General features: G+C 38.0%; 2 protein-coding genes across 2 annotated transcripts in view; one reads left to right on the forward strand and one right to left on the reverse strand.

The window, feature by feature from the left end:
• Positions 1-14844, reverse strand: part of zc3h4 (zinc finger CCCH-type containing 4) — a 17455-nt gene extending 2611 nt beyond the window's left edge. Inside the window, exons 1-14 of the mRNA XM_008426686.2 lie at positions 14510-14844; positions 9699-10011; positions 9511-9618; positions 8531-8729; positions 7610-7755; positions 6195-6291; positions 5975-6111; positions 5787-5894; positions 5005-5116; positions 3650-3759; positions 2435-2898; positions 1361-1620; positions 1050-1277; positions 4-205 (exon numbers count right to left, since the gene is read on the reverse strand). Coding sequence (XP_008424908.1) covers positions 4-205; positions 1050-1277; positions 1361-1620; positions 2435-2898; positions 3650-3759; positions 5005-5116; positions 5787-5894; positions 5975-6111; positions 6195-6291; positions 7610-7755; positions 8531-8729; positions 9511-9618; positions 9699-10011; positions 14510-14589 — 2564 coding nt within the window. The 5' untranslated portion in view covers positions 14590-14844. The remainder of the gene's footprint in view (positions 1-3; positions 206-1049; positions 1278-1360; positions 1621-2434; positions 2899-3649; positions 3760-5004; positions 5117-5786; positions 5895-5974; positions 6112-6194; positions 6292-7609; positions 7756-8530; positions 8730-9510; positions 9619-9698; positions 10012-14509) is intronic.
• A 1465-nt stretch (positions 14845-16309) lies between these two features.
• sae1 (SUMO1 activating enzyme subunit 1) overlaps positions 16310-26425 on the forward strand; it is a 13367-nt gene continuing 3251 nt past the window's right edge. The window contains exons 1-6 of the mRNA XM_008426645.2: positions 16310-16540; positions 17159-17270; positions 17618-17791; positions 21387-21532; positions 22113-22212; positions 22742-22847. Coding sequence (XP_008424867.1) covers positions 16449-16540; positions 17159-17270; positions 17618-17791; positions 21387-21532; positions 22113-22212; positions 22742-22847 — 730 coding nt within the window. The 5' untranslated portion in view covers positions 16310-16448. The remainder of the gene's footprint in view (positions 16541-17158; positions 17271-17617; positions 17792-21386; positions 21533-22112; positions 22213-22741; positions 22848-26425) is intronic.

Genomic DNA, 26425 nt, shown 5'->3' on the forward strand with positions numbered 1-26425 from the left:
GACTCGGCGCCGCGCGCCAGGCGGGGATCCCGGGCCAGACGGGGGTCCGCCGGGCGAGCCGCGGCCGGCTTGTGGAGGCGGGAGTCGCCCGTATGTCCGTCGGGTTTCTGGGTCGGCTGGGTCTGCTGGCGCAGCGTCTTCAAGATGGAGGTCACACTGCTGCCGCCGTCCTCATCCTCACTGGAGTACCAGTTCCCCGAGTCGCCTGGAAGAGGAAAAACATAATTTAACTCATTAAAATGAAACTTTATTTCAAATCTGAGGGGATTTCTGCCGCAGGATCCATGGAAACATGTCCAGTAAAAAGGTCCTGGGTCACTGCTGCCATTTTCCAATCCAGTAATCAGATTACAGCTGCAGGATGTAACTTTTATAGAAAAAAAAAATTGCATATCTGCTGAAACTGATAATAAAGTAAATATTGACTTAAAACAAGCTCCTGTATCTTGCTGAAAAGTTACTTATAAGTTAGTTTTGTCTTCAATTTAATAACATATTTGCACTACAAACTACATCAAACATTCTTGGTAAGATTTTGTGTTTTTTGCATTAAAGTCACTAAGTAGATAAATTGTTGCTTTCCTCTTGTGGGAGACGCGTCTCTTGTAGCAGCAGCAGCAACACAAACAAACAATGGAGGAAGGAAAGAGAWGCACGTTTTCCAGCTGGAAATAAAAGTGAGATTTCGTTTGTGTCGCTAAAGACGATGAAATTAAGGTTTGTTGTTCCCTCAAGGTGCAACAATGATTCTGGGAACAGAATCATTGTTACACCTTTGAAACCAGGGGAGACAGAAAACTTAGAAAAAGTTTCTGTATTTCTGTCATGCTGCAGTTTGATGCAGTGAGAGCAGAGTGTGAACGCCCCCTAGTGGAGGATGGAGGCGTTACCAATCTATCCCAGAACAAACTGACGTATGATCACAATTTCCTTGAAGAAATAATAATAATAATAATTTTCTAAGATATCTTGCTTTAAAAATACTGCATCAAATTTGAAGCTGCCTGCCAGAAATCCAGCCAGAAAGGAGCTGATGGATTTTAAAATACCTTCGACATCTTTGGTCTTTTCTGCTCCGCCCTCGGCCATCCTGCGAGCGCGCTCCTCCTCCTCCTGCTGTTTCTGCTGGATCCTCATGAACAGAACCCGCTGGGCAGGAGGCAGGAAGTCCGGCACAGAGATGCCTCCCTGGCCGGCCGGCGCCCCGTTAGCAGAACCGTCTCTGGGTCCGGCCGCTCCTCTGTCATCCATGGCGGGAAAACTCTGAAACCTGTCGCCTGAGAGGGACCAAGGAGGAAGTTGTTGCTTGTAAATGTATTTAAATCATAACTTCCTGGTTTAACCTGTAATCCGTCCTCACCCTCCTGCGCTCCCTCCATCTTCATCCCGTCCTGCTGATTGTAGAACTCGTTGAAGAAGTTCCCTCCTCCCTGCGGCGGTCCCGCCCCTCCGTCACTGCAGCCGAACCCTCCCATCATGGGGGCTCCGCCGGGCCCCAGGCTCTGCGATTCGGGGGGCATCATGCCGGCGGGTCCGGGGAAGCGGGGCGGAGCGGCTCCTGGGGCGCCCTGCGGTCCTGGTGGTGCGGTCTGAGCCGGACCGCTACTGGGAGCCTGGCTTCTGATGCAAACAGGGAATGTGTGATTCAACAAGTACGGAGCAGGATTCATGACAAAAGTAAGATTTTTTTTTCATTATTAAAAGATAATTATACACAAATAATTTACAAATTACAAAAACTATAATAAATAATTGAACACAAGTTACAAAATTAAAAATGTGTTCTAGTAAAGTCCTGATTGTTTCCATCAGGATTAATAATAAAAGTTTTGAAGCCATGGGGAAAAAATGCTACCAATTACAGCATATAACAAGTTTCTAAAGCATTTCTTTCAAAATTGTCTGATGCAAATAGATCTAAAGAGTTCGCTTTTTAAATCCAGACTCAATTCCTTGTAAATAACCGTTTAAAGAGGCAGTGTTGTGTTTTCCAGGCACATAGTGTCATTTTATAGCACAATCAAGTTAACATGTTAATATCTGTTATTATAAAAATGCTGTGTAAATTAAATATGACTTAAAAGAAATAAGACATCATAATTTAACAACCTGAAATTGGGCCTCTGTCACTTTAAGAAGGTAAACCTCATTCTGAAGCTCCGCCTTCAGGAAGTGCTTCCAACATGGCTCCTCTATTAACCATTTAACGTTTTTACCAACGTGGCTCTGAGCAGCGCACAACTGAATGGTTGCCATGGCGATTACAGGATTTCTCAAACATTAATGAAAGAATCAAAGCAACACTACAGGTGTGCTTTTGATGGGGGAAAAACTTTATAACATGGTGTAAAGCTTAAAAAAGTCGATTTTACATGTTACTGCCCCTTTAAACAAACAAGCTGGAGTTTTTCCTGAAGCGTCTCTGGTCTCGTACCTGACAGCCAGTTTCTGAGCCAGTTGTCCAGTTGGCTGGACTTTAATCTCAAACAGCGACGGGATCTTCTTCCCGGCACCGGCCCCTGACCCACCAGCGGGCGGGGGCACCATGTGTGGGGAGGGGCAGCCGGGATTGGAGGGGGGTCCTCCTGGGAAGGGGCTTCCATCAGGACTGTGGACCGGACCAGCAGGGACATTGGGTCCGGGGATGGGCGGCGGAACCAGTGGACCTTTGCCTGCAAGAGGAACCTGGCTGGGTCCAGGAGGACCCCCGAAGGCGTCAGCCACAGGCCCGCCAAAGTCCCCAACCCCCATGTTGACGTCCATAGAAACAGGGCGGGGAGGGGTGGGGAGCAGGCCGACTCCAGGAGGGGGTTTGGGAAGAGGGTTGATGCCCTGCTTCTTCAGCTCCTCCACCTCCTTCTCATCCTCGGCTCCAGCCTCAGCATCTTCTGCCAGCATCTGGGCAGAAACACCAGAAATAAAACCACAGCTCAGTTACTCTGATGCCTGCGTGTTCACATACATGTGTTCACATACATGTGTTCACATACACGTGTTCACATACACGTGTTCACATACATGTGTTCACATACATGTGTTCACATGAATTGCGCCGGTCGCTCAGCTGCATGAGGACAAGCGGCTGTCGCCTCATCGCTAGAGTTCCATAGGAAATGAATGAAGGGGAACGTTTCTAGACCTTCCTGAATATAAAAGCCTGAAAAACTGAGAATCTTCACATGTTTGGTTTGAGACAAATATTTTATGAACAAGTGCATAGAGCTGTAGTTTTTGATATGGGCGGTTGCCCAGGGCGGCATCAGAAAGGAGTGGGGTACCCAAAAAGTACAAAATAAAACAAGAATCTATAAAATATCTCATCTATCAGCTCCTGACCACATTTGCTACGACTCGTCTGCCTGTGGAGTAAATTTCGTCGCCTGTGGGAGACGATATTACCTGTTTTCTGCTACAAACAACAAACAAACAAACATGAAAGACACATAACTGCTTGAACGTGATTGGTTGGAAGGATGGGCTTGAACAATATTCATAAATCAAACTTATAAAAGTAGGCATAGTGATTAATCTGATTAGTTTTGTCAATGGATTGACAGCAGCAGTAAAACAAACGGATCTTAAAACATCTTGGCGACCCCTGCAGGCATGTGGGTGCATTACGGAGTTATGCAGGTATGGATGTTCCCACCTTGTTGAGCAGCTCCTGGGTGTCGTTGTTGAGGTCTTCATGGGAGAACATGCACTCATCTCCGTTCACACAGTTTCCTGTGGTGTGGAACAGCTTACATGGAAACTCGCGTGAAGTTGGAGTCAAGGAGAAACGACGGCATGGAAAAACCTGAGCAGCGGGACCACTGCAGGCTTTTGAAGGACGAGAGCTGACGGGATTACAGGTCACATAGTAGATTGGTGGGAGTAACTGTGATTCATTCATTCTTTAGATTATTGTCAACTAATTTAGTCACTGATTAATCGTTAACTGGAGTAAACGCACACAAAAACGGACATTTGCTGACAAAAAGAACACATTCAGAGCAGCAACTAAGCGAAAACTAGACAAAAAAATACATTTGAATTTATGATTTTAAAAAACTTCTACCCAGAACTCCTTAAGCAGCAGTTTCAGCTTCAGCTGGTCCAAATTCTGTCCTTTTCTACTTTCTTATTAAGCACTTTTGCATCAAAGTATTCAGAATCAAAAAGACAATTAACCTTACACTATATCTATGTTAGAAGCATAATTAGTTATGCGAGAGTTTGACTCTCTCACACACACTCGGGAAATACGCGCTCCTCCCTGATTGCTCTGGACACTGACTCTGTTGCTTGGGAAAGCCAAAAGTGCCACTAATTTCCGCTTTTACTGGTTATAAGATCAGGTAAAAAACGCCGGATTATGACTTACAAAAATACTGCAAAAAACCCTTTGAAGTTCCGCTTTTTACATCATCATATGACTACTGTCTGAATAGTGAAAATTATTGCATTTATTCATGGCTTTGAACGCTGCCATACGTCGCTACAAGCCGTCATGCGTAATATTCCAGTATTTAATGACTGGAATAGATTTTCACTGTTCTTGACTTACAACGGTGTGAAAAGCAACGTTTTGAAGGGACTTTCAAAGATTCATAAACCGTCATTTTCCTGACACTGCTGGCCCGGATGTGGTAAATGTGGCGATTTGTGTCACTTTTGGCTTTCCGTAGAGACAGCGTCATTTGGAGGGATCACCGTGAAGCAAGTCAGAACAAACTTAGCGAATGTGTGTGAGATTTAAACCCTCTCCCTACTAATAATTGTTCAGATAGATATATGCGCTGACATCAGTCTCACTGCGCTCTCAGATTGGTGGCAAAAATGTAACGTCTCACAGTACTTGAACTAAACTGTGGGAAAAGTGGGATGTTTAACCACCCACGGCCCCTCAGGTGCGACGCCCCTAAATAAAACGTCGCGCTGCCAGTCGAGCTGTAACCAAACAAGCAGACATGATGGGCTGCAGCAGCAGAAAGAGATTCAAACGTTCCCAGTGGAGGATATCATGCATGTAGGGACAGTGGTCGGCGCGGGCGCAGAATCCAGTGATGTAGAATTTGCACAGCTCCTTCTTCTTCGGCAGCTCGATATCATGGCTGAAGTTGCAGTGGTCCCCCTGGTGGTTGAAAATGGTAAGCATGGTTACATCACAAAAACTGTTAAAGCTGCAAAGATGTAAGGTTTGACAAATATATTCTTTTACATATCTGTTGAAACTGACAGCATGCTGTGACAGTTCGGTATGAGACACATAACCTGTGAAAAAAAATCAAGCTCCTCTGTCTTCACCCAGTGGTAACTAGAAACAATCAATCAGAGCCAGGAGGCGGGACTTAGCGCTGTCAATCATGCTCACTACAGCTTCTTCCCATCAGCAGATCCTGTTGTGAATGCTAACAGTAGTTAGCATGGCCACTGATGACAGCAGATTTTCCTGTAACGGTGAGTTGTTTCTCCATCATTTGCACATTTAGCAGCAGTATGTGAGGATGATTAACAGCGCTAAGACCCGCCTCCTGGTTCTGATTGGTTGTTTTTGGTGCTTTTCTTCAGATGGCAATAGTAGCTCAGGGAGGAGATGGAGGAGATCGATCTTTTCACAGATTATCTGTCTCACACCATCATGATATGGTGACATTTTTAACAAATATGTAAAAACTATATTATTTATTAAAGCTACATTCTGCAGATCGAATCTGAAATACTGGAACATTTTTAAACTGGTGATTTAAGAAGATTTTACCACAAGTTTTACATAAACAGTTTAAAGCGGAGGACACTCGTACCCAGGTGCATCTGCCCTCGATGTAGTACTTGCAGATGGCTTTTCCTTTCTTATCCTGGTGCTTTTCGTGGTGATGCCTCCTCCCCGCTCCCGGACCGTCGCCTCCATCCTGAGTCACGGAAGCAGCAGAAACTCGTTAGCGACGTCAGACTTTGAAACGTGGGATCTGATGGCGGTCAGTGAACGTACCCCGTTGTCCATGTCGCCGTTGTTGTCGTCGTCGTTGCCCATGTCGCCTCTTCCTCGCCCTCTGCTTCGGCCCTTCGCTCCTCGGATCATTCCTCTTCCTCCTTTGCCTCTGCCTCGACCGCGGCCTCCTTTCATTCCTGGACAAGAAACGTCAGGTCAAAACTTATTGTTTTGATGCGAGGCAGCAAAGTAATGAGGCAGAACAGAAAACGCCGCCGACCTCTGCCTCTGTCTTTAGAGCGTTTGTAGTGGCTGAGTTCTTTGGAGTAGTCGTCATAATCATCGTCCCCCATGTTTTCGTAGTCTTCCTCTCCGTACTGAAGTCAAAGAGTTACTTAAAAGTTGGATCTCAACGACAACATTCTTCACAAAAAAAAATTCACACCTTTAAACTTTTGCAAATTACACCGCCAAACTCCAGTGTTTCATCCGGTGTGTATGTGATAAATCAACACAAAGTAGAAGGAAAATTATGCAAAGGCCTGTGGCAATAACCTGAAGGATTAAAATAAACTTTTGTTTTGTTTGTTTATTTTGGATATTTAAAACGTCTTCCAGGTCCAGTGATAAATGTTTATTAGATTTAAAGTGTCTTGATCCTGCATCATTATGCCATTTCCATAACATTAAATTGAAAATGGCCTCAAATCACAATATTATCGTTTATCATAATAACTTCTGGGACAATTTATCATCCAGAATTTTTCTTTTTACAGCGGCAGGTCTAATGCTGCACCGACTGCAGTTTTCTGGCCGATAAAATTAGCACATTCTGCAGATTTTTCATTTAACTACTTAAGTTTTTTATTTATACAATATTAGAAATGCATGACAATGGCAAAAATTAATTTAATTCCTTTTTCTAGAAAGAAAATACACATTTTACTGTTGAAAATGCAAGACCAGCATTCCTTTAGTGAACACTTTATCATCTGCAGCAAAGGATGAATCTGCAGCTGAAAAATCCTTCTACATCCAGACAGTGTAGGGAAAGTCTGTTTATTTTTACAATTAATAACTGGATGGCAAAACGTGCTAATCGGACACTAGAATTTTAACCAGGTGAAGCTAAAACTGCAACTTGAGGAGTTCTGGGTAGTAAATATTTACAGATAAAGATCTTTTTTAATATTTAATGCAAAATTAACATAATTTTAATGTAATTTGTGCTTAATTATGGCTCTGAGGGTTTTGTTCTTTCAACAAATGACAAGTTTTAGAGCCTATAGTCTCCGGTTAGCGATTAATTGATTGCTAAATTAGTCGTCGGTTATTTCAAATATCGATTAATCATGATTAATCGTTTTATGACTAATCAGAGAAGCAGCAAAGGGGCCTACTGGACTGTGCAGAGATCCACAGGTCGGGTGGGAGAGTCAGAACTCGATTTATCAGGCTTTACAGAGCCACACCGCCTGGAGACACCTGGGAAACCTGAAAGGCTTATAGATGAGTCTCTGTGAAGTTCCACAGCTGAACTACACTGATTACAAATGCACGCCACACTTTTCAGATTGACAAATATTTTGAAAACGTTTCTCATTTTCGACTGCTTTGTGTTTTTCCGTCACATAACTCCTGATGAACAGCAGAGAGAAGCTGGAGTTGTAGGAGAGACGCCCAGTGACCCCTGACCTCCATGTCCTCTCCGTATCCGTCCCCGTCGTCGTCTCCGCCCATCCGTCCAACTCGTCCACCCCGTCCTCGGTTTCCTCCTCTCCCCCGCCTGCCTCCCCTCATCCCCCCTCGTCCTCTCAGGCTCTTCATGCGACCTCTGCCCCCTGCAGGAGACAAATAAAAGCAGTCAGGGTTTAATGTCTTTGGATTTTCTTATATTTGTCGATTATTCTGATGATTAATGTAGTAATCAGATTATTTTTTTTCTTTAATTGACACATTTGGCTGATTTTCCATTTAACCACTCCACCTTATTTGAAACAATATTAAAAATACATGAAACATGCAAATAAACAAATAAGAAAACAAACATAGTATTGCCTAAAATGTGATAACTTAGCATTCTTTTAGTGAAAACTTGATCATTTGTAGAGAGGGAGCAAAAAATAGCTTAGCTTACATGAAAAGCTCAGGCCTTTGTGCTGGAGTTATACAATGCAGGGATGATCTGATTAAAAACTGTTAGCAAAAGATGCTAAATAGGAGGTTTTTTTTGTTTGTTTGTTGTTTTTTTTTCAGAATTTGAGTCAGGAGATGTTAAAACTAAAGGATTTCTTGGTTGGACATATTTGAAGACAAAGGTGTTTTTTTTTTTTGTTGTTGTTTTTTTTTACCTTAGATGGAAAACATTTAAAAACTATATATGTTTGTATAGTTTTGCCATAATTAGTGCTCTGAGTGTGTTGTTCTTTTAGAAAATTACCTTTTTTTAAAGTTTGTATACTCCAGCGAACGACTAATCAATTCATAAATTATGTCAATAACTGATTAATCCCTTATCTAATCCAGCCCTAATCTTTAATAATGTAAAAGCATAAATTTCACAGTGTTTTAATCCAATTTTATCCATTAAGTTTGATCAGAAATAAGGAAAAGAACCTCTTCCGCCACGGCCGCCCTCCTTGGCCTTGCGGTACTGGTTGAGCTCCTTTGCGAAGTCGTCATACTCTTCATCGCCCATGTCTTCATCCTCCTCTCCCTCGTAGATGTCGTCTTCATAGTCATCATAGCCGCCATAGCCCTGTTTGTCCATCTTCATGTAGCCGCCCTTCTTCGACCCGCCGTAGCCGCCGTGAGACTGCGGACAGAAAACAACAAAGGATTCACGGATCAGAAACATTTTTCTCCTGTCAGAGAAACTTTAAAGGTGACTATTATACTTCATGAGACAGGTTAAGACATGGTCTATACAAATCATGTTCATTTCCCACAAAATTATTCTTAGATAGTGAGATTTTAGTCTGCTCAGTTCTAATTATTTTGAGCTGTTTTAGGGCGTCCTGTCACTTTAAATCCAAATCAGCTGCTGCTGACCACAGCCCCAACTCATCGGTTGCAATCACAAGTTAAAATGGCTGCAAACAGATGCGCAATTATATGACCGTACATTCTAGAAAAGCAGAAGTGGAACCTTCTGCACAACCAACAAGAATACAGCAAGTGGTTTCTGGATGGAAAGTCAACAACAAAACACTTGTGTTTTCCAGCAGCCATTGTACAGCACATACCCTGCAAAAACACATAAAACCAAGTTTACCTAGTTTCTAGTTCAAATACATTAGTATACTTGACTTAAGACCATATGTACTGGAGCCTCAGCTTGGGTTGCTAGGTAACGTGCTGCAGCTCTACTGGGGTTGCTAGGTAACAGGAAGTGCTTGCTGATTTGTGATGTTACATTTCAGATGTTTTTGAAACAGCTCATTGTCCAGACACCAAAAACCAGAAAACTGGCTGGTTTTTTTTTTTTAAGCACAACAGTTGTTTTTATAAGCAGCAGAAACATTAAAGGAAGAACAAAATGTGCATAATGAGATGTTTGCATAATATGTCCTCTTTAAAATGACATTAAAACTCACAGAGGAGGTGTACTGCGGACTGTAATCTCTGTACTTCCTCTTCTCGCTTGGACTGTAGTCAGAGTCATCGCTGAAGTCTGAGTGATCGTCGTCAGAAGAAGCGTGCCGCTGTGAGGAGCAGAAAGCGGTTATTAGAGGAACAGAGAGAACAGAAGGCGATTCAGCTCCACGGCTGAATGTCAGCTCACTTTATGCTTGGCTTTGCGTTTCTTCTTGGACCTCCTCTTTTCTTTTTCCCGCTCCCGTTCCTTCTCTTTCTTCCGTTTCCTCTTGTGGCGATGGGAGCGCTCGTCGTCTGAGGCGCTGCTCGGGTGGCGGTCTCGGCTTCGGCGAGGCCTGTCCACCGCCACGTCTCCTCCTCCTTCACCGCCGCCACCAGCGTCCTCGCCCCGGTCTCCGCCCGGTCCCGCCGGTGCAGACAAGCCCTGGCCCGCCTCCTCCTCCTCCATGTCCCCTGCATCGTCTTCCAACTCGCCCTCCTCCAGCTCTCCATCTTCAGGCCTGGGCATGAAAATTAATCACGTTTATTCCTGCTGACCTCATTATTCTGCCATCTTAAGTTTAAGCAATCAAATCTGGAGCCCAAATATTAGATGGAAAACGAGAACAGAGGCTTGTAGAAAATTATTCATTATTAATAACCAACACCAGATATTTATTAGGTTTAAACTCTGTTTCATACAAAGAGAAAACAACAAACACTGATAGCTGAATGATAGATCAAATTTTAATCAAATTTTTGTTGTTTATAGATTTCATTTATGGAAAATCTGGATTTTCTTTTAAAAATGCACGTCTTTGGTTTCCATAGTAAAGAGCCAAAGGCGGCCATCTTGTTTCACAAGTGTTTTTCTAACAGCTTTTTTAATTTGTTCTTTGAATTGAAGTCTACTCTGATGAGATATAAGGTCAGGCTAAGACTTTATTTTTTTTAAACGAAAATAAAGTCACGATTTCAGTAATAGTTGTAGTAATATGAGAATAAAGTCTTAATGTTACCAGAATAAAGTTGTAATATTTGGAGAATGAAGTTGTCATTTTTCAACCTCATTAAAACTTTTCCTCGTAATTTTAAGGCATTCTTCCAGTAAAAGTGCATCTTATGAATTTATCCTCATAACTTCCTAATACTTGGTCATTCAACTCACAGAAGGGAGGATTGAAATAAAACACTTTTAGAAATTGTTTTGTCATTTGTAATTTCTTTTTTTTAGAAAAGTAAAAAGGGAAAAAAATAAGATTAGGAAATAAACTGGAGATCTTTTGTTCAAGCCATAAGTTCTATTATTAATTTATTTATATTTTATGACGATAATGCGTTTAATGGCTCAAAACTTTTGCACACCTTTCACACAAACATCAGTAACTCTGATCTTGATAATAACAAACCTATTTTTGTCTGAGGTTCTGGTCATTTATCTGTTTTGGTTGCTTCTCACTGACCGATCACTGATCTTTAAGAAGTCTGATCTGCTGATTGTGATTTTGTTGGACATCAACTTTTTTTGTCTGAAAATTCACTAAATTTAGAGACAAAGTCACAGAGTCAGTTTCTCACACAAGTATTGACCGATTGCCAATCTTACAAAGTTAAAGAAATCGGAAGAAATTTATTGGGCAGCTGATTTATCGATTAATTGATTTACTGGCTGTCACAAGAAATCTATTAATCAGATGATGAATTAAAATGAATTTAATAATAACAAATCCTAAACGGTAGTCTTAAATGTTTTTCCGATCGGAGACGAATTATTAAAAATTTTTGAGGGGCAATTTTGTTTACAGAGACTTTATAATGCATTATTTTTATGATTTAAGTTTTGTTTGGTTTTTATTTACATTTTTTATTGTTTTTGGTTGTTTTGCTTATTTATTGTGGATATTTAAAATGTCTCCCAGTCCTAGATTTAAATGTTCTTTAGAAATTAAAGTTTATTGACCTTTGAGAATATGTTCTTAAATTATTATTATTATTCCATTATGATTATATTTCTTCAAAAGGATCTGAAAACAATATTACTGTTTATCACATTAACTTCTGGGACAATTAATCGCCCAGCAAAATTTCTTATGATAACAGACCTAAGTCCAATTAAATTATATGGAACATTTTAACTTTATTGATATCCTTTAACAACAATTTGTGAAAAAAATGATCATTTATCAAAAGTTATAAACTCATAAGCATTAGACTCAGTACACGCAGAAAGGATCAAAACGGAGATGCAGATTAGCATCGAGGGGATTTAGTGACCTGTACGAAACACATCTGAAACCAGATTATAAACATTATTTGCCACAGAAGCCAGAAACACTAAAGGCATGTCAGAGGTTTCAAAATGTCACAAACATCAAATGCTGAATTTTAAAATTCTTGTTTCTAATTTCAAAATTGGGGCAAGATTTTCTGTATTAATTCTCTACACAATTAACAAAAAATAAAAATATGGTGCAAGATGGATGCTCTAGAAAAAAACAACAGCATCTAAGGTGCAGTTGACGTTGACTGGTGCAACGTTAATGTTGACCTTTTAACTCAGTTTAACCTGGAATTCAACCAGCTATTGATCAGACACACAAAGCACATTAAGGCAAAGCTGGAGCTCCGTAACAGAGTATTAATACATTATATTAAACATTTCACACACACAAACAGCCAAAGCAGGGCAGTAAAGTTCAGAGATCTGAAACAGCAGGTGGTTCAGATGATCTACTTTGGAACAAAATGTCAACCATCTCTGCAAAACACAGCACATCTCTAATATTCAGAGCATATTCTCTCCATCAAAACAAACAGAAACACTCATCTACCGACACATTACCGCAAATTTATGCCTCTAAATAATTATATTCAAAGTTGTGGTTTAAAAATTACACTAATCAAGTTTTCAGCCTTCTCATCACAGTTCAAAAATAAAAAATGCACATCTAAAACCACAAAACATGAAAAATGCAAAGTGTATTCTGTAAATTTTGAATAAATAATAAAAAATCTGAGCCTTTCCTACTTCAGCAACGCCACCAGTAGATCTCGACTGTTTCACTAACGGCACAAAGACGAGACACAAAGTAATGTCTCTTGTCACAGCAGAGGGGCTTAGTAACATTATGTGAGCTGGTTTTTATGAATAGGAAGGGGATGGCTGGGATCAACTACGGACAAACCAGTGGCAAGTTCTGGTTCTATGCAAACATCACCTGATGCCAACCAAACTCCCAAAGTTCAGAAACCTAACAAGTTAGATTGCTGCATGTTCTTATAATAAAAACAGCTCACATTAACCAATCCAATCCAGAACTAAAAAGCTGATATTTACTCAATGGGTCATTTATTAGACTCTAGGCACAAACAGAAAGAGATGCTCAAGTTTTAACAAACACTGCACCAACCTCTAAATTCTCCTTATACACCTTTTTGCTTTGCTCCACTTTCCTTCTACTTTAAAAGCTCCTGTAATAGTCATGTAAGCCTTGATTAAAATGGGGAGATACTTACAGTGATGGGTTTTCTTCACAAAAACAAGAGAAAAGAAAGTTTCCCCTACTTTTCTAAGGGCTCTAGTCTAGTGGGGGTGGTGGGTAGGGATTGTAAGTGGGCACTTTAGGAAAAGGGAACGTTAGTGTTTGACTTCAAACACTCTGGGATGCTTTGCAGACATTTTGGGGGAGACTTATGGGGATGTTTGGGTGAATAAAAGGGACATGTTAGGTTAATACACAATACTGAAGTTAGCTTCTGATTAGAACCTTGATTAAAGGGCTAGTTCACTGCTGTTAGGGGGTAATAACAACTTTTAATAAGCTCCAAAGTAAAGGTCAAATTACTTAGACAAATCCTGTGTGGACTTATATATTATACATCAATTACAGACACTATTTAATATGTAGTTTAACAAAAAAATGGGTGTTAGAGTGATGCTTTGGTGGTTAGGCCACCTCCAGAAAGTTTTTGACACCAAAAAGTGTTCTAAATAAAAATATAGAATAGCTCAGAGAAGGCTTAACCAGTTTTAGTATTTAAAATTTTTGATTAGTGTAACAAACCCTAAAGTCAATGAAAAAAGAACTCTTTGTTTTCCAAGTGCCAAGTCAGAAGGTAACTTCAGAGTCGTGACAAATGTCTTTAGTGACTGTAATTTTCAATCGATTCCTGTAAAAAATTAAGTAGCTTTAAAAATGAAATTACCTTTAAGGTTTTAGGAGCACGATTGGAAGAATTTAAAAAGGCTTTCGTTCGTCCCAAAACGATGATACCAAAAAGCCCGGATGAAAGAAACTGCGTAGTTTTTGTAGCGGCGGTTGCTTTTCAAACCGTCAAAAAGTGTGGAATTTTTTGATAGTACCATTTTAAACAAATAAAAGTAAAAAAAAAAAGTGTAAAAAAAAAGTTTGCTATCGATATAACAAATGAATAACGCCGCGAACGCAACGTGAGCAAATTTGCAAATGTCTAACCCGATTAGCCGTTAGCTTAGCAATTAGCTCCAGTTGCTAAGCTAAATGCCAGGCCGACACCTGGAGAAACTAACGGTCGGTTCTTTAGTTTTTAGATTTTCAACTCATTTTACCTGCGATGGCGAGGTTAACTCCACATACAAATTAAAAACCGTTGAGAAATGTTCCAAATAATGGGAGAGCGCTCAATTTCCGAACTTGTAAGGTAATTAAAACTATACCGTGACAGTGAAAAACTATAAATGATCAGCTGTTTCGACCTTGTCTTTTCCTTTTTGACAAGCTCGCTTGAATCGACTGGTCGCTGATTGTAATACTGTAATAAAATAGAGGGAATAACGCTGTTCCAGTTGCTATTAGGCCTCCCAGTAGGCGATGCCGTGTCAACATGGCCGTTCTCTTTACCTCTGTACTCGTTTTCCAGAAAAGGCGAGTTTAATCCCTTTGACAGAAAAAAAACAACAAAAAGAACCCCCGGGCTTTTGTGTAAAAGCACAGGACAAATAAATTAATTCATTTAAATATGACTGTAGAATTACTCGACCTTTCGTCAGTCAGAAGACTGTTGTGTTCGTGGTTGGTAGTTGGGGAGTTTGGATGGACAGTCATGCTTTCCACAGCCATTTCCTCTAGCTACATTGAGGAGCAAAAAAATTACAACTCGACGCTGGACTCTACTGGCTTATGCGTCACTTCACTAGGATCTACTTGTTTTTGTTTTAGGAAGAGATTCAGTTCATAGTAGGCAATTCTCCACTACAGTTGTAAGAGAAATATGCTGAAATTGAATCCTGACGTTCTCCGTCCTACTGTAGCGGTGTGAAATGACGACTGATACACTTAAAATGGACGACCGTCTTCTCCAAAGAGAAAGGGGCGGAGTTTTCCGAGAATGACGTACGTACATTCACGGATGTTACCGAAAGACAAACTTAGCGTGTGAAGTAAACCCTGAGTTTGACTCGCAGGCAGGCATCGTAACTGTTATCAGAACATGAGGTTTTCTTTGTGCAAAATGGAAATGATTGTTGTTGCCGTTTTCATCTGTAGATACAGAAATACATATGTAAAATACAAACAAACAACAAAAAACATTCTTCACTAAACATAAACATAAAATTACTAGACCACGGTTTGTTTCGGTCTATTTTCTAGTTGGTTATATTCTTAACCACATTGTTTTCTTCAAAACAGATCAAAATATTGAATCTTTCAAATAATTTTATATGAAATGTACTGTTTTTGTATGTATAATTTTATTTTAAATTAATTTATTTTGGATTTGCCCATACTCTTTTTAAAGATGAGATACTAGATATGTTTATTTTATTTGCAACAAATTAAAAATAAAATCACAATATTTGAGCCCTTGTACAAACCAACAGATGTTTCTGTTTATTATGTTATTTTAATCAAACACTATTATTCCCCATTAAATTGAACAAATTGTTACAAATAAAAAAAGTATTTTATTTTAAGTGTTTGGTTACTTTCGTATTTTGGGGGGATTATTATATTGTTAAAGTTCTTCTAAAATTTGCATTGCTATTTAAACAAATTTCTTTGTCATGACTGTTGTTCTTCCTTTCTTTATTGACAGATTAACTGGTTGATTGACATAGTCACAAAAAAATCCAGTTGATGCATTTATTCAACAGCTTCCACACTAAAATAAAGCAATTGATAACAAATAAAAATCTGAAATTATGTTAAATTTATTTCTGTATAAATACACACAACCGATATGATCCTTCCCATTAGAGTCTATGAAAAAAGATGCCCAATCATAAAATGACAGCAGAAAAAAACGACGATTATTTCACATTATGCTATTGTTTGCAACTATATTTATGGGTCATTAGGAAAGCAAGAAAGACACGAGTGTCATTCGAGTCTGCATACGGTCTTTCGACTTTTCCTGAAAGACAACACCGAGGGAAAATATCCCTTTCGATTCCGAAGAAGAAACAAAGACATACGTATTAAATAACAATTTAACCGAATGTGCATACCGGGGCAAATTATGTAATTGACGATGTATTCCTTTTCTTTAACAATATCGAGAACAAATTAAAGCAGCTTGCCAAATTAGAACAAATACAGGTTCAAATCACAAAAATAACACTTAGAGCAGAATATAATATAAAAATAAATAATTTAAATGCGCCCTTTGTGAAATCAAGGAGCTAAAAACGTCTCCAGAAAGGAAGTAAACGGAAAGAAAACGAAGAAAAAAAGACGATAGCGTTGCCACGTAACGAAGTTATTGTTTCAAGCCAGAGGGTGGCAGCAACGAGCCCCGAGGTAGTTTCCGAGTTATGAAATAAAGAAGAAGAAGATTATTGTTTCTGTCTGCTGACGTCACAATTGAGCGTCCATTCAGCGGGACACTCGGAGCCTTTTGAACCGTTCACCTGTGTTGCTGCAGAAAAGTTGATTTTGTAACTTAATTGAAGCTTTTTCAGTGACCCAGAACGGTTGATATGATCGAGAAAGAGGACCCGGTAATCAGCGAGGAGGAAGCGGCACAGTATGACCGCCAGATTCGGTTGTGGGGGCTGGATGCCCAGAAGAGGTGAGCTAGCACAGTTAGCCCTGTAGGCTAATCAGAGCAGCGGAAGGCTTCTCTTGTTCTTTTCTTCTATTGCTACTAATCCTAGCTTCTTTGTGTAGGAATTTATCAGAAGAGGTATATTATTTACTAATGTAAGTTTAATAAATCACTTAGGAGTCTGTTCTAGTTCTGGATTTTATTTTTAAAGAAATTGAAAATATGTAAAAAAAAAAAAAATTGCACGTTTTTAATTTAAATCTGATAAGTTATTAAATTTTTTACATTAAATAATGTTTTTTTATTTTTTGTATGCTCCCGTTTTGTATACTCCTATGAACGATGTTATAATCCCTAAAACAGTGGAGTCTTGATCCAAAATGGACTTACACTTCTTTTAATAAACACATTTATTTTGTTTAATTTTCTAAATTATTTTTTGTTGTAGTTTATTTAAAATTTAGTTAAACTTTTTCTTATTACTATATTTTTTAAATTATTTGATTGAGATTGTTAGGTTTGTTATGGTGAATAATACAATGTTGTTACATTAAAACTGTCCACTCTATTCAGTGATTACACATATTTTCCAGTAACCTGACATTCTTTGTGTTTTTATTTATTTTTTTGTTAATGAAACAGGCTGCGAGGGTCCCGGGTGCTGCTGGCAGGGGTGGGAGGTCTTGGAGCTGAACTGGCTAAAAACCTGATCCTCGCTGGAGTTAAAGGACTCACTTTGCTGGATCACGAACAGGTACGAACATCCTGACCCTGAAGCCAGTCTCTCAGTGAGTCATTATAAAAAAATGTTGCAAATCTGGAAGTTTTTCTTAACAATTATTAATGTTTTGTACAATGCATTTGTTATGGTTCATACCTTTAAGATTTGCAGTACTACTTTTCTCCACCAGATGGCAGCAGTTGAAAAAATAATTCTTAGCAAAGGTGACTAGATAATATATTTTTCATGCATGTTTGAATGAACAGAGTGCCTCTCTTGGATTTGTCATTCAGGAAAGTAATTGATCTGTAGTGTGAATTAAGCTGTAAAGTTGGCAGAACAAGCCACTGTAAGTGCTGCCTGTGTGTGAATCTCCCCAGGTCTCGGAGGAGTCGTGTCGAGCCCAGTTTCTGGTTCCGGTGTCGGCTCAGGGTAAGAATCGGGCTCAGGCGTCCCTGGAGCGAGCCCAGAACCTCAACCCGATGGTAGAGGTCCACGCCGACCCGGACAGAGTCGAAGACAAGCCAGACGACTTCTTCCTACAGTTTGACGCGGTGAGTGAGAACAGACGGTGGATGGAGTCGGTCAGACATGAGGCGGGAAGCTGGAAAGTTATTTCTAAACAACTGACAGCACTGAATTCAACCAGAGGATTGATCTTGTGCTGCAGGACTCAGGTTGACCACTAGATGTTGCTGTTAGTCCATGTTGTGCATTAAAACCTGAACCTGTAATAATTTTCACCAGATGTTGGTGCAGCTCTTCTTCTATTTTAAATTTGAAATACAGGCAAGAAAGTCATGAATAAATGGTAAATAAAGAAAACATGTCAAGCAGCAATTTTATTTAATTTGTATTTAATTGTTTTCATATCCAACCTTCATGAGGCAGAGAACTATCAAATTATTCCTTGTGTTTTTCTCTTCTTCGTTGCAACACAATTATCAATCACTGGTGTTTATTTTTATTCTACTTGGCTGCATAAAACATGTTGCCTTATTTGAAACGATTCAGAAATACTTTATTTATCCCAAAAGTGAAATTAAATGATGACGTAACTGAAGCTGCACAATATCTAGTGTATATATGTCATCATTGCCTTTGTGCAGTTTTCATATTACACAGAATTGTTTAAAGTGCAGTAATTGTTCACCAATATAGGAACCTGCATTTCTCATGCCAATGTGATATTTAGTCAGTTGAGCTGAGCATAAATCATTTAACTGCATGATAAACTAAAATGAGCTCAATAATTTTCCATTTCCGTGATTTATTGTTTTTCTCTTTTCTCTGGATGATAAAAATCTTCAACCTGCTGCTCTGGTTGTTTTCTTTTTTCTTTTTTTTGAAGGACAATTTTGTTTACAGAAACTTAATGAATAATTTTATTAGTTTTTTCTGTTGTTTTATTTATTTATTTTGGATATTTAAAATGTTTTCCAGTTCCAGTGTTCATTAGAATTTAGAGTTTATTCAACTTTGGGAGTGTTTCATGGATTATTAAGCCATTATTACCATTATATTAGTTGAAAATGATCTAAAAACAGTTTTATTATTCATCGCAAGAACTTCTGGGACAATTTATCCTCCAGCAAAACTGATTACTGTGACAGGACTAAGCATAGATGGAAAAGAGATACAACCACAAAATACACAAATATTACAACTAATATTGTTATGCAATAATTTCCTGTAGCAGTCAGTGTTGCAACAAATCTGAAGAGGCCTCTGACATAAGACTGTTGCCGTATGACATTCTAACATGACACACACAGCAGTTTGTATAGTCGGTCACACACTCGGCCTCCAGGCGGCTGGCAGAGAGGAATCCGATCGGTGGCCTCAAAACGACGCTGTGGGGCTTTTCTTCAGGTGGCCTCTTTCTCTCTGCTCTTTTCCTGGCAGGTTGTCTCTGAACAAAGAGTTTAGATTCTGAATTAATGCGTTACAGCAACATTTCATTTCCCTTTGGGATCAATAAAGTGTTTTTTGATTGGATTTGACATTCTAGCACCAGAAGAGATGTTAGAACTTCCTCTTTCTCTCGCTGCTCTTCATCCATGAAGGATGTTGACAGATATTCACAAACAGGTAAACATTCAGACAGGAATGTAAACTTATTGTTTAGGGTTTGAAGAGAACATCGTCACAGTTTGTTTCAGTTTTATCATCCACAGCAGCACCCATCTTTGCTTTGGGATCAACAGAACTCCCACTCTGATTTTTATTTAAGTTCTATTTTTACTAACCAGATGAAGCTTCAGAAAGGTTCTTTCCATCCTCCCTCAGTTTTTCCCCAAAGCTCGTCTCCTCCTCCTGACCTTCACGTAGCACAGCGGTGTCCAAACTTTTTTGCACTGAGGGCCAAAATCCCCTGGATGGAAGTCCTTACATGCCAAAATTAGCTTTTTCTCTCCATTAAAAAAAACGCAAAAATCATATCACTGTAAATTTTTTATCCTTTACCTGCATCACAACAAATTAAACAAGCTGACAGAAACCAACAGAAAGTTGTGTTAATGTTTACATTTATTTAAATATGAGTCCATTATTTTCTTGGTTTATAAATTGTTTTTGGTTTATTTCTAGCGGTAAAAACAATAATTTTCTTTAAATCATTTGTTGTGTGTAGCCCAGGGTGCTTTAGAGTGAAGAATTGTGTCATGACGTTATGCTATGATCTGCTAATGGAAAAAAAATTCTTTCTTTGTGTTGTACATTTTCCATTTAAGATATAAATATAGAAATCTCACCCTAAAATAATTTTAAAAAGATTCCATCTTATCTGCATCAGCTCCAGCACCGTTTTTCAACTGCATTCAGGGGCCACACAAACTTATTCCAATGGCCACAAATGGCCCTCGGACCACACTTTGGACACCCCCGACTTGGCATGTGCAAACCGTGTGACATATGTAACTTTAGATGTCAAGTTACTATAAAAACAGTAACTTAACATCATAATGAATGAGGACTGGGATCAGTACATGTTCCGACATGTACAGTCGGAACAAAGATTTCTTCAATTCTGGCCCATTTGTGTTGTATAAACAATAACTATGTGGCTGTTATTCTGGGTTTTTTTTATAAACTTAATGTTAAATGTAAATAAATTTAGACCATTTTTGCCGTGACTGAAGTAGAAAAGCCTCCGACCTCCTGAACCAGAGACTATCTGGACCCGTTGGGTTCTGCAGGACCAGCATGGTTCTTATCAGCTGTTCACAGTCCGCAGCGGATTTATCATAATCTGCTGCAGGAGTTGTTCCAGCTCTGCCTCTTTTAACCACCAGTTGTTATTGCTGTAAATGGATTATATCCAGTTTTCAAACCCTGAAGTTTCCAGAATAAATCGAGACCAGAGGAATGTTGCACTTTTTACACTTTAGGAATTTAAGTTGTTTTAAGTTATTTATTTATACATACATTGTTTTCATGTATTCCTTTATATTTTATTTTTGTCAGTTGTAATCTTCAGCTTTTAATTGTAGCTTTTTATAGCTTTTTGTTTATTTTAATTAGTAACTTTATTGTTAATTTTGTTAATTAAATAAAAAAGATAATCAGATAAACTGTTAATGTTAATTGTAGAATTTTTATTTTTTACTTTTACATTTTTTATTTTCAGCTTCTAATTTATTTCATTTAGTTTTTCATTAAATCAAATTTTTACATTTATTTTGTTTATAATTATCAACTGTTTATTCAAATATATTTTTATGCATTTAATTATCTTTTACTTTTAAATTGTATTTATTTTCTGCTCTTGCTTTACTTGTTTATATTTTGTTTTCACTTTCAACTTTAACATGTTAAAATTAGTTTAATTACATTTTAATAGTCAAAACTCTTTGATTGTATTTCATGAATTTTAATGTTCTACTCCAATTTTTTATTTTAAACTTTTCATATTTTATTTAAAAAAAATTCATTTTAAATTTTACCTTGATTTATTTTTTCATATATATATATATATATATATAATTTTATTTATTTTTGTATTTTTTAAATTTTTTTACATAGTTTTATCCATTTTTTTTATGGACTGATTGACATTTTATTCTGAACGTCTACTATTAGGATAAAATACCCAATAAATAATCTTTTCGGGACTTTAATCCTGATCCAATCAGCTGCTCTGCTCCCCAGGTGTGTCTCACAGGTTGCTCCAGAGACCTGATGATGCGCGTCGACCAGCTCTGCTCTCAGCACAACATCAAGGTGTTCTGTGGCGACGTCTACGGTTACTATGGTTACATGTTCTGTAACCTGGGACAGGAGCACCACTATGTGGAGTGAGTTCACCTGCACTCACCTGGGTGATGTTGCTCAGTGGCGTTAATCACAGGTTCTGCTTGAACGACTAAAAAAATATTAAACATTTTCTGACAACATTCTCGCTGGATTACTAATTTAAAAATAATTAGATTTTTCCTAAGTTTATATTTTTATTAATATAAGTAATATTACTCAATTCTTTTTTTATTTTTAACAGCAATGCTAATTATAATACATATATTCTATAATTTTATTTATTTACTGCTATTGTTAACAATAATACTAACTAGATTTAATATTTTCATTGTTTTAACAATAATACTAACATTATTAATGTTCTGTAATTACTGATTATATTTATTAATAATAATAATAATGGTGAATAAAATATTTTTCTTAAACATTTTTTTATATTTCACAATAAAAAAATCTTTTTTCCTCACTAAGCTACACGTATTTGTATATTTTATCAACCAGCAGTTCAGGTAAAGAGTTGGTTTTTATTTCTCTCTGTTTATTTATTTATTCAAACAGAGAAAAACTTTAAGCTTTTATTTTTAAAATGTTGTCGTCTTCCATTTCCTGTTTTTGTTTCAGGGAGAAACCCAAACTGGTGAAGCCGTCGTCCGACTCCAGCGACGGTCCGGAACCAAAGAAAGCTAAAGTCGACCCGAATGAGACCACCATGGTGAAAAAGGTACAGTACGTGTTTTATCTACAAATCACATTTTATCTCTTCACAGTGGTGATGTTTAATGTTTTTATCGTTTAGAAAAATCAAAAACAACGTTTTTTTTCTGTTTATGACATTAATGGTCTGGTTTGTTTGCTATATGTAGATGTTTTTATTTGAGGTAACGTAAATATATTCCTTTACTCAAGTTTAAAAAAAAACAATTTATCGCAGTAATTCAAAAGGGAAAATAAAATTTCTCTGGTTTTGTCAAAAAAGTCCCAATGAGTAAAATCTCAGACTTGTTTTCAGATTTAAATCTGTAATCTTACATGGCTAAGAGATTAAACTTTTCCTCTTTAGTTGCCAAAGGATTCTTTGGTAAAATGTTGATTTATTTGTATGTACAGGCATCAGTTTAGCCAGAGATGCTGCTTGTAATCAAAGTGCTTCTTGCTAAAACTGCTCTGATCAGGATTTTCAGGCCTTTTTGTATCTTTCTTTCTTTTTTTCAATTCAATTAAAATAATTGTTATTACTTCTCGTCAACCAGACGGCCAGTTTCTGCTTGCTGAAGGCGGCTCTGGAGGTTGACTGGACCAGTGAGAAGGCCAAGGCCAGCCTGAAGCGAACGCCTGTTGACTACTTCCTGCTTCATGGTACGTATGTAATATAATTTATTATATTTATGACATTTTAAATTAAAATCAAACCTGTCATTTGCCTTATTGCAGCTTAAAGTGACTGCAGCTATGCACAGGGTTAATTTCTGTGAAGCTCCTCTTTTCCTGACCTCATATTGTGGAAAATATGATGCGTAGAGGAATGCAATTTCCATGGTAAAATATGAAATGAATGGGTTTTTCTTAGCTGATATTCATCCATACGTAAAGGAGGAAGAGCTTTAATGTCACCAACGACGACAGGAGGGTCTAAAGAAAGTACCGAAAACTGAAACTGAAAATGTGGGTGACTCTCCAGCAGCCATGATGCCCAAATCTTTGTTCCACTCCGACTTATCCAGGCAGTTTGTAGATCATCACCTCAGCTTTGATGGAAAACTTCACATTTGAATCAGCGTTTCTCAGAAGAAAGACTGTTTGCTCTGATAAATAACCACATGCTTGTCGTTTCTGGATGTTTTTGACAGAGTTCTATCTTTCATCTTCCTGTTTTTCTCGTTCTTGTCCCTCTCGTCACCTGGCGCTCTCGGCGTCCCCGCGCACAGCGTGCTAGTTTCCATCACAGGCCGTCCATGGCCAGTCATGTGCACTGAGCGTAGCGCAGCCCGACTCCCACGCTGAGCTGGATTTAAACGGCTTCTTCGCAGATTAATTCACCAGAAATTATCATTTTACAAATAATCTCAGGCTTCCGGGTCCATTTTTCCCCCCAAAATGCAACTAAAAGAAAACGTGTTTTTTCTTCTCCTAATCAGAAATATTAAAATAGTGAACCCTCTAGTTTTAGTTAACAAAAACTCACAAAATGACAATAATTGAATCTGAGAAAACATTTTTAACTGAAATTTCATTTTTGTGGGTCTCATTTTAAATTTTTTTGAACTGAACTGAAACGCGCTGAATTCCACAGCACATCTACATGTAACTGACCTACTTCCCTCTTCCTCACTATTTTCTTTCTTAATTAAAACTTTTTCCTGACCTTATTTAGTTGTTGTAGTGTTGACAATTAGCGGCACGTTAGGCTTTTTTTTTTAGCATTTAACGCGTTACGTTGGCAATATGACAGCTAAAAGCAATGATGGTCGTTATTGGCTAGCAGCTCTTTGCGTCCAGCAGATAATTACTAGTCCGAACAAGGAGACAGGAAAGTCTGGAGGACAACACCAGAGTCAGTTGGTTGTTAATTTAATACGTTTTTTGAAAATGTTATCTTCTGTTGAATATTCATTACCTAATTGATGTTTACATAATCACAACACTTTGACCTTGTTTCAATTCTGCACTTAAAAATTCTTCATAATTCATGCTTTTTGTCGTTTCTGTTGTTTTGTTTATTTGTTTTGGATATTTAAAATGTCTTCCAGTCACAGTGTTAAATGTTGATTAGAATTTAAAGTTTATTGATGCTTTAAAATGGTCCCAAAATGACAATATTATCGTTTATCGCGATAACTTATGGGACAATTTATCACCCAGCAAAATTTATCGTGACAGGCCTAAATTCTGTTACATTATTTTTTAGAATTTATTCTGTTTTATAGAAAGAATTAACTGTAAAAACTGATTGAAGGTAAAACATGAAGTTATCCAAACCAGGGTTATGCTCTCAGGTAATCATTGTGTCTGGATAACTTTGGAGTAAATTTACAGTTTTAGCTCCTAAAGTTTGATGAAATCCACCTACATTTGCCGCCTCGCCCCGTTTTCACATCACTGCACCTCAGAAGAGTTTTCAGCAGTGGAAACATGAGTTGTTGTTGTTGTTATTTAGTGGAGGGGAGACAGGAAGCGCTGTTATTATTCCTTCTCTGTTTCTATAATTGGAGCGAGCAGTTGTTGTTTTGGGCGACCAATGAGGAAGTGGCTCTTCCTCTGTTGTAACTGTTTCCTGTCTCACTAGGAACAGTCGGCTGATGTGAACCGCAGGCTGGGTGTGTGTGTGTGAGTTTTGGGCTTCTTTTTTTTTTAATTAGTCTGATTTCTTTCTTCTTTTTTTTTTCAAATATGTTTTTTGTTTATTTTAATTTCCTGTCCTGCAGCTTAAAGAGTCTCTGATCAGCTGACCAGGAAGAGAAAATTCAAATTTCTTTTAAACTAGAAACTAAAAAAGGAGTTGATTTCAATTCAATCCTAATACCAACATTTTTCCAATAAAATAACAATTTTATTGGAAAAATTGTTATTTTTCCAATAACAATTTTATAACAAATTATTTGGATTTGTATTGCATAAATATTTTTACGGTTTAGAATTGTTTTTGTCAAATGATTTCATTTAGGTACGGCTGTTTAGGCCTGTCGATAACAAATTTTTGCTGGACGATAAATTTTCCCAGAAATTATTGCGATAAACGATAACATTGTTTTGAGACCATTTTTGACTAATATAATGAAAATGACATAATAATACGTTTGATCAAAAATCAACAAACTTTAATTTCCAAACATTTGGCCAGTTTTGTGGAGGTTCAGATGGAGCTGGACAATAAATCAATCACACTATCAATCGCAATAGACACGTGATCAATATCAGTAGATATTACAGCTGATAGAATATTCAATCATTTCAGTGAACTTTGATCCAAAATCGCACAGCATTCTGGGAGATGTAGGCAGAGGAAAGGCTTTAGCAGCTTAAACTCTCATAGCTAAGCTAAGCTAAGCTAGGTTGGCGGGATCAACTAACTGCCTCGTTCTTTGGTTGCTTAGCAACAACCTGTTGAGTAAGAAGCAGTTTCAAGTTTCCCCCTGACCCCTCACCCCCACTTTCGGTTACCTAGCAACAGCCTGAAGAGTCTCAGCAGTTACACTTCATAACTGCTTAAAAAGAAAAAAATAACGGAGTGAAGTGAAAACTGGATAAAACGGGGAAAGTTTGACACAATGCCAGATATTTAAAACACAAAGCGTATTAATAATGATCAGTATTGACTGATATGAAACGCTTCAGTCACATCGTCCAGTCCTAGGTTATATCTGATCTGCTTTGTTTTGGCTTTTTCCCGTGACGAGGCTCCATTTAACTCCAGATGTTGTGAAATAAAATCTTTTTTTTTTTTTTTCAGCCACTTTAATCCAAGTTGACCAAGTGTCAAAAGTTTCCTTTTTTTAAACTGTAGAAATTCAAATTCTACAGTAACTCTTTGAAGAGTTTGAATTGATGAGTAAGAACGACATTTCATTTCCCTTTGGATCAATAAAGTATTTTTGATTTGAATTTGAAATCATTTGATCTGAGCTGTAAATTAAACCAGCGGGATGAAGAAATGGTGTCCATTGTTTTTGTTGTAGAACCAGATTTGTGTGTGTCGCTGCTGCTGTGTGGGCTGAGAGATACAATCATATTTCCACCTATGCTGATGATATTATATTGTTATGAAATCGTATTTGATTTCCTGTCAAAGCTGAATGTGATGCCATTTGTGCCAGACTTTTAACTTTCTTCTTGTAGAGTTTCTCATAAAAGGGCAGAACAGAGGTGTGAAAATGATTCATTGCCACTCGTGTGTGTGTGTGTGTGTGTGTGTGTGTGTGTGTGTGTGTGTGTGTGTG

The sequence above is a fragment of the Poecilia reticulata genome, linkage group LG13 (genome assembly GCF_000633615.1).
Source record: "Poecilia reticulata strain Guanapo linkage group LG13, Guppy_female_1.0+MT, whole genome shotgun sequence".
Classification (NCBI taxonomy): Eukaryota; Metazoa; Chordata; class Actinopteri; order Cyprinodontiformes; family Poeciliidae; genus Poecilia; species Poecilia reticulata.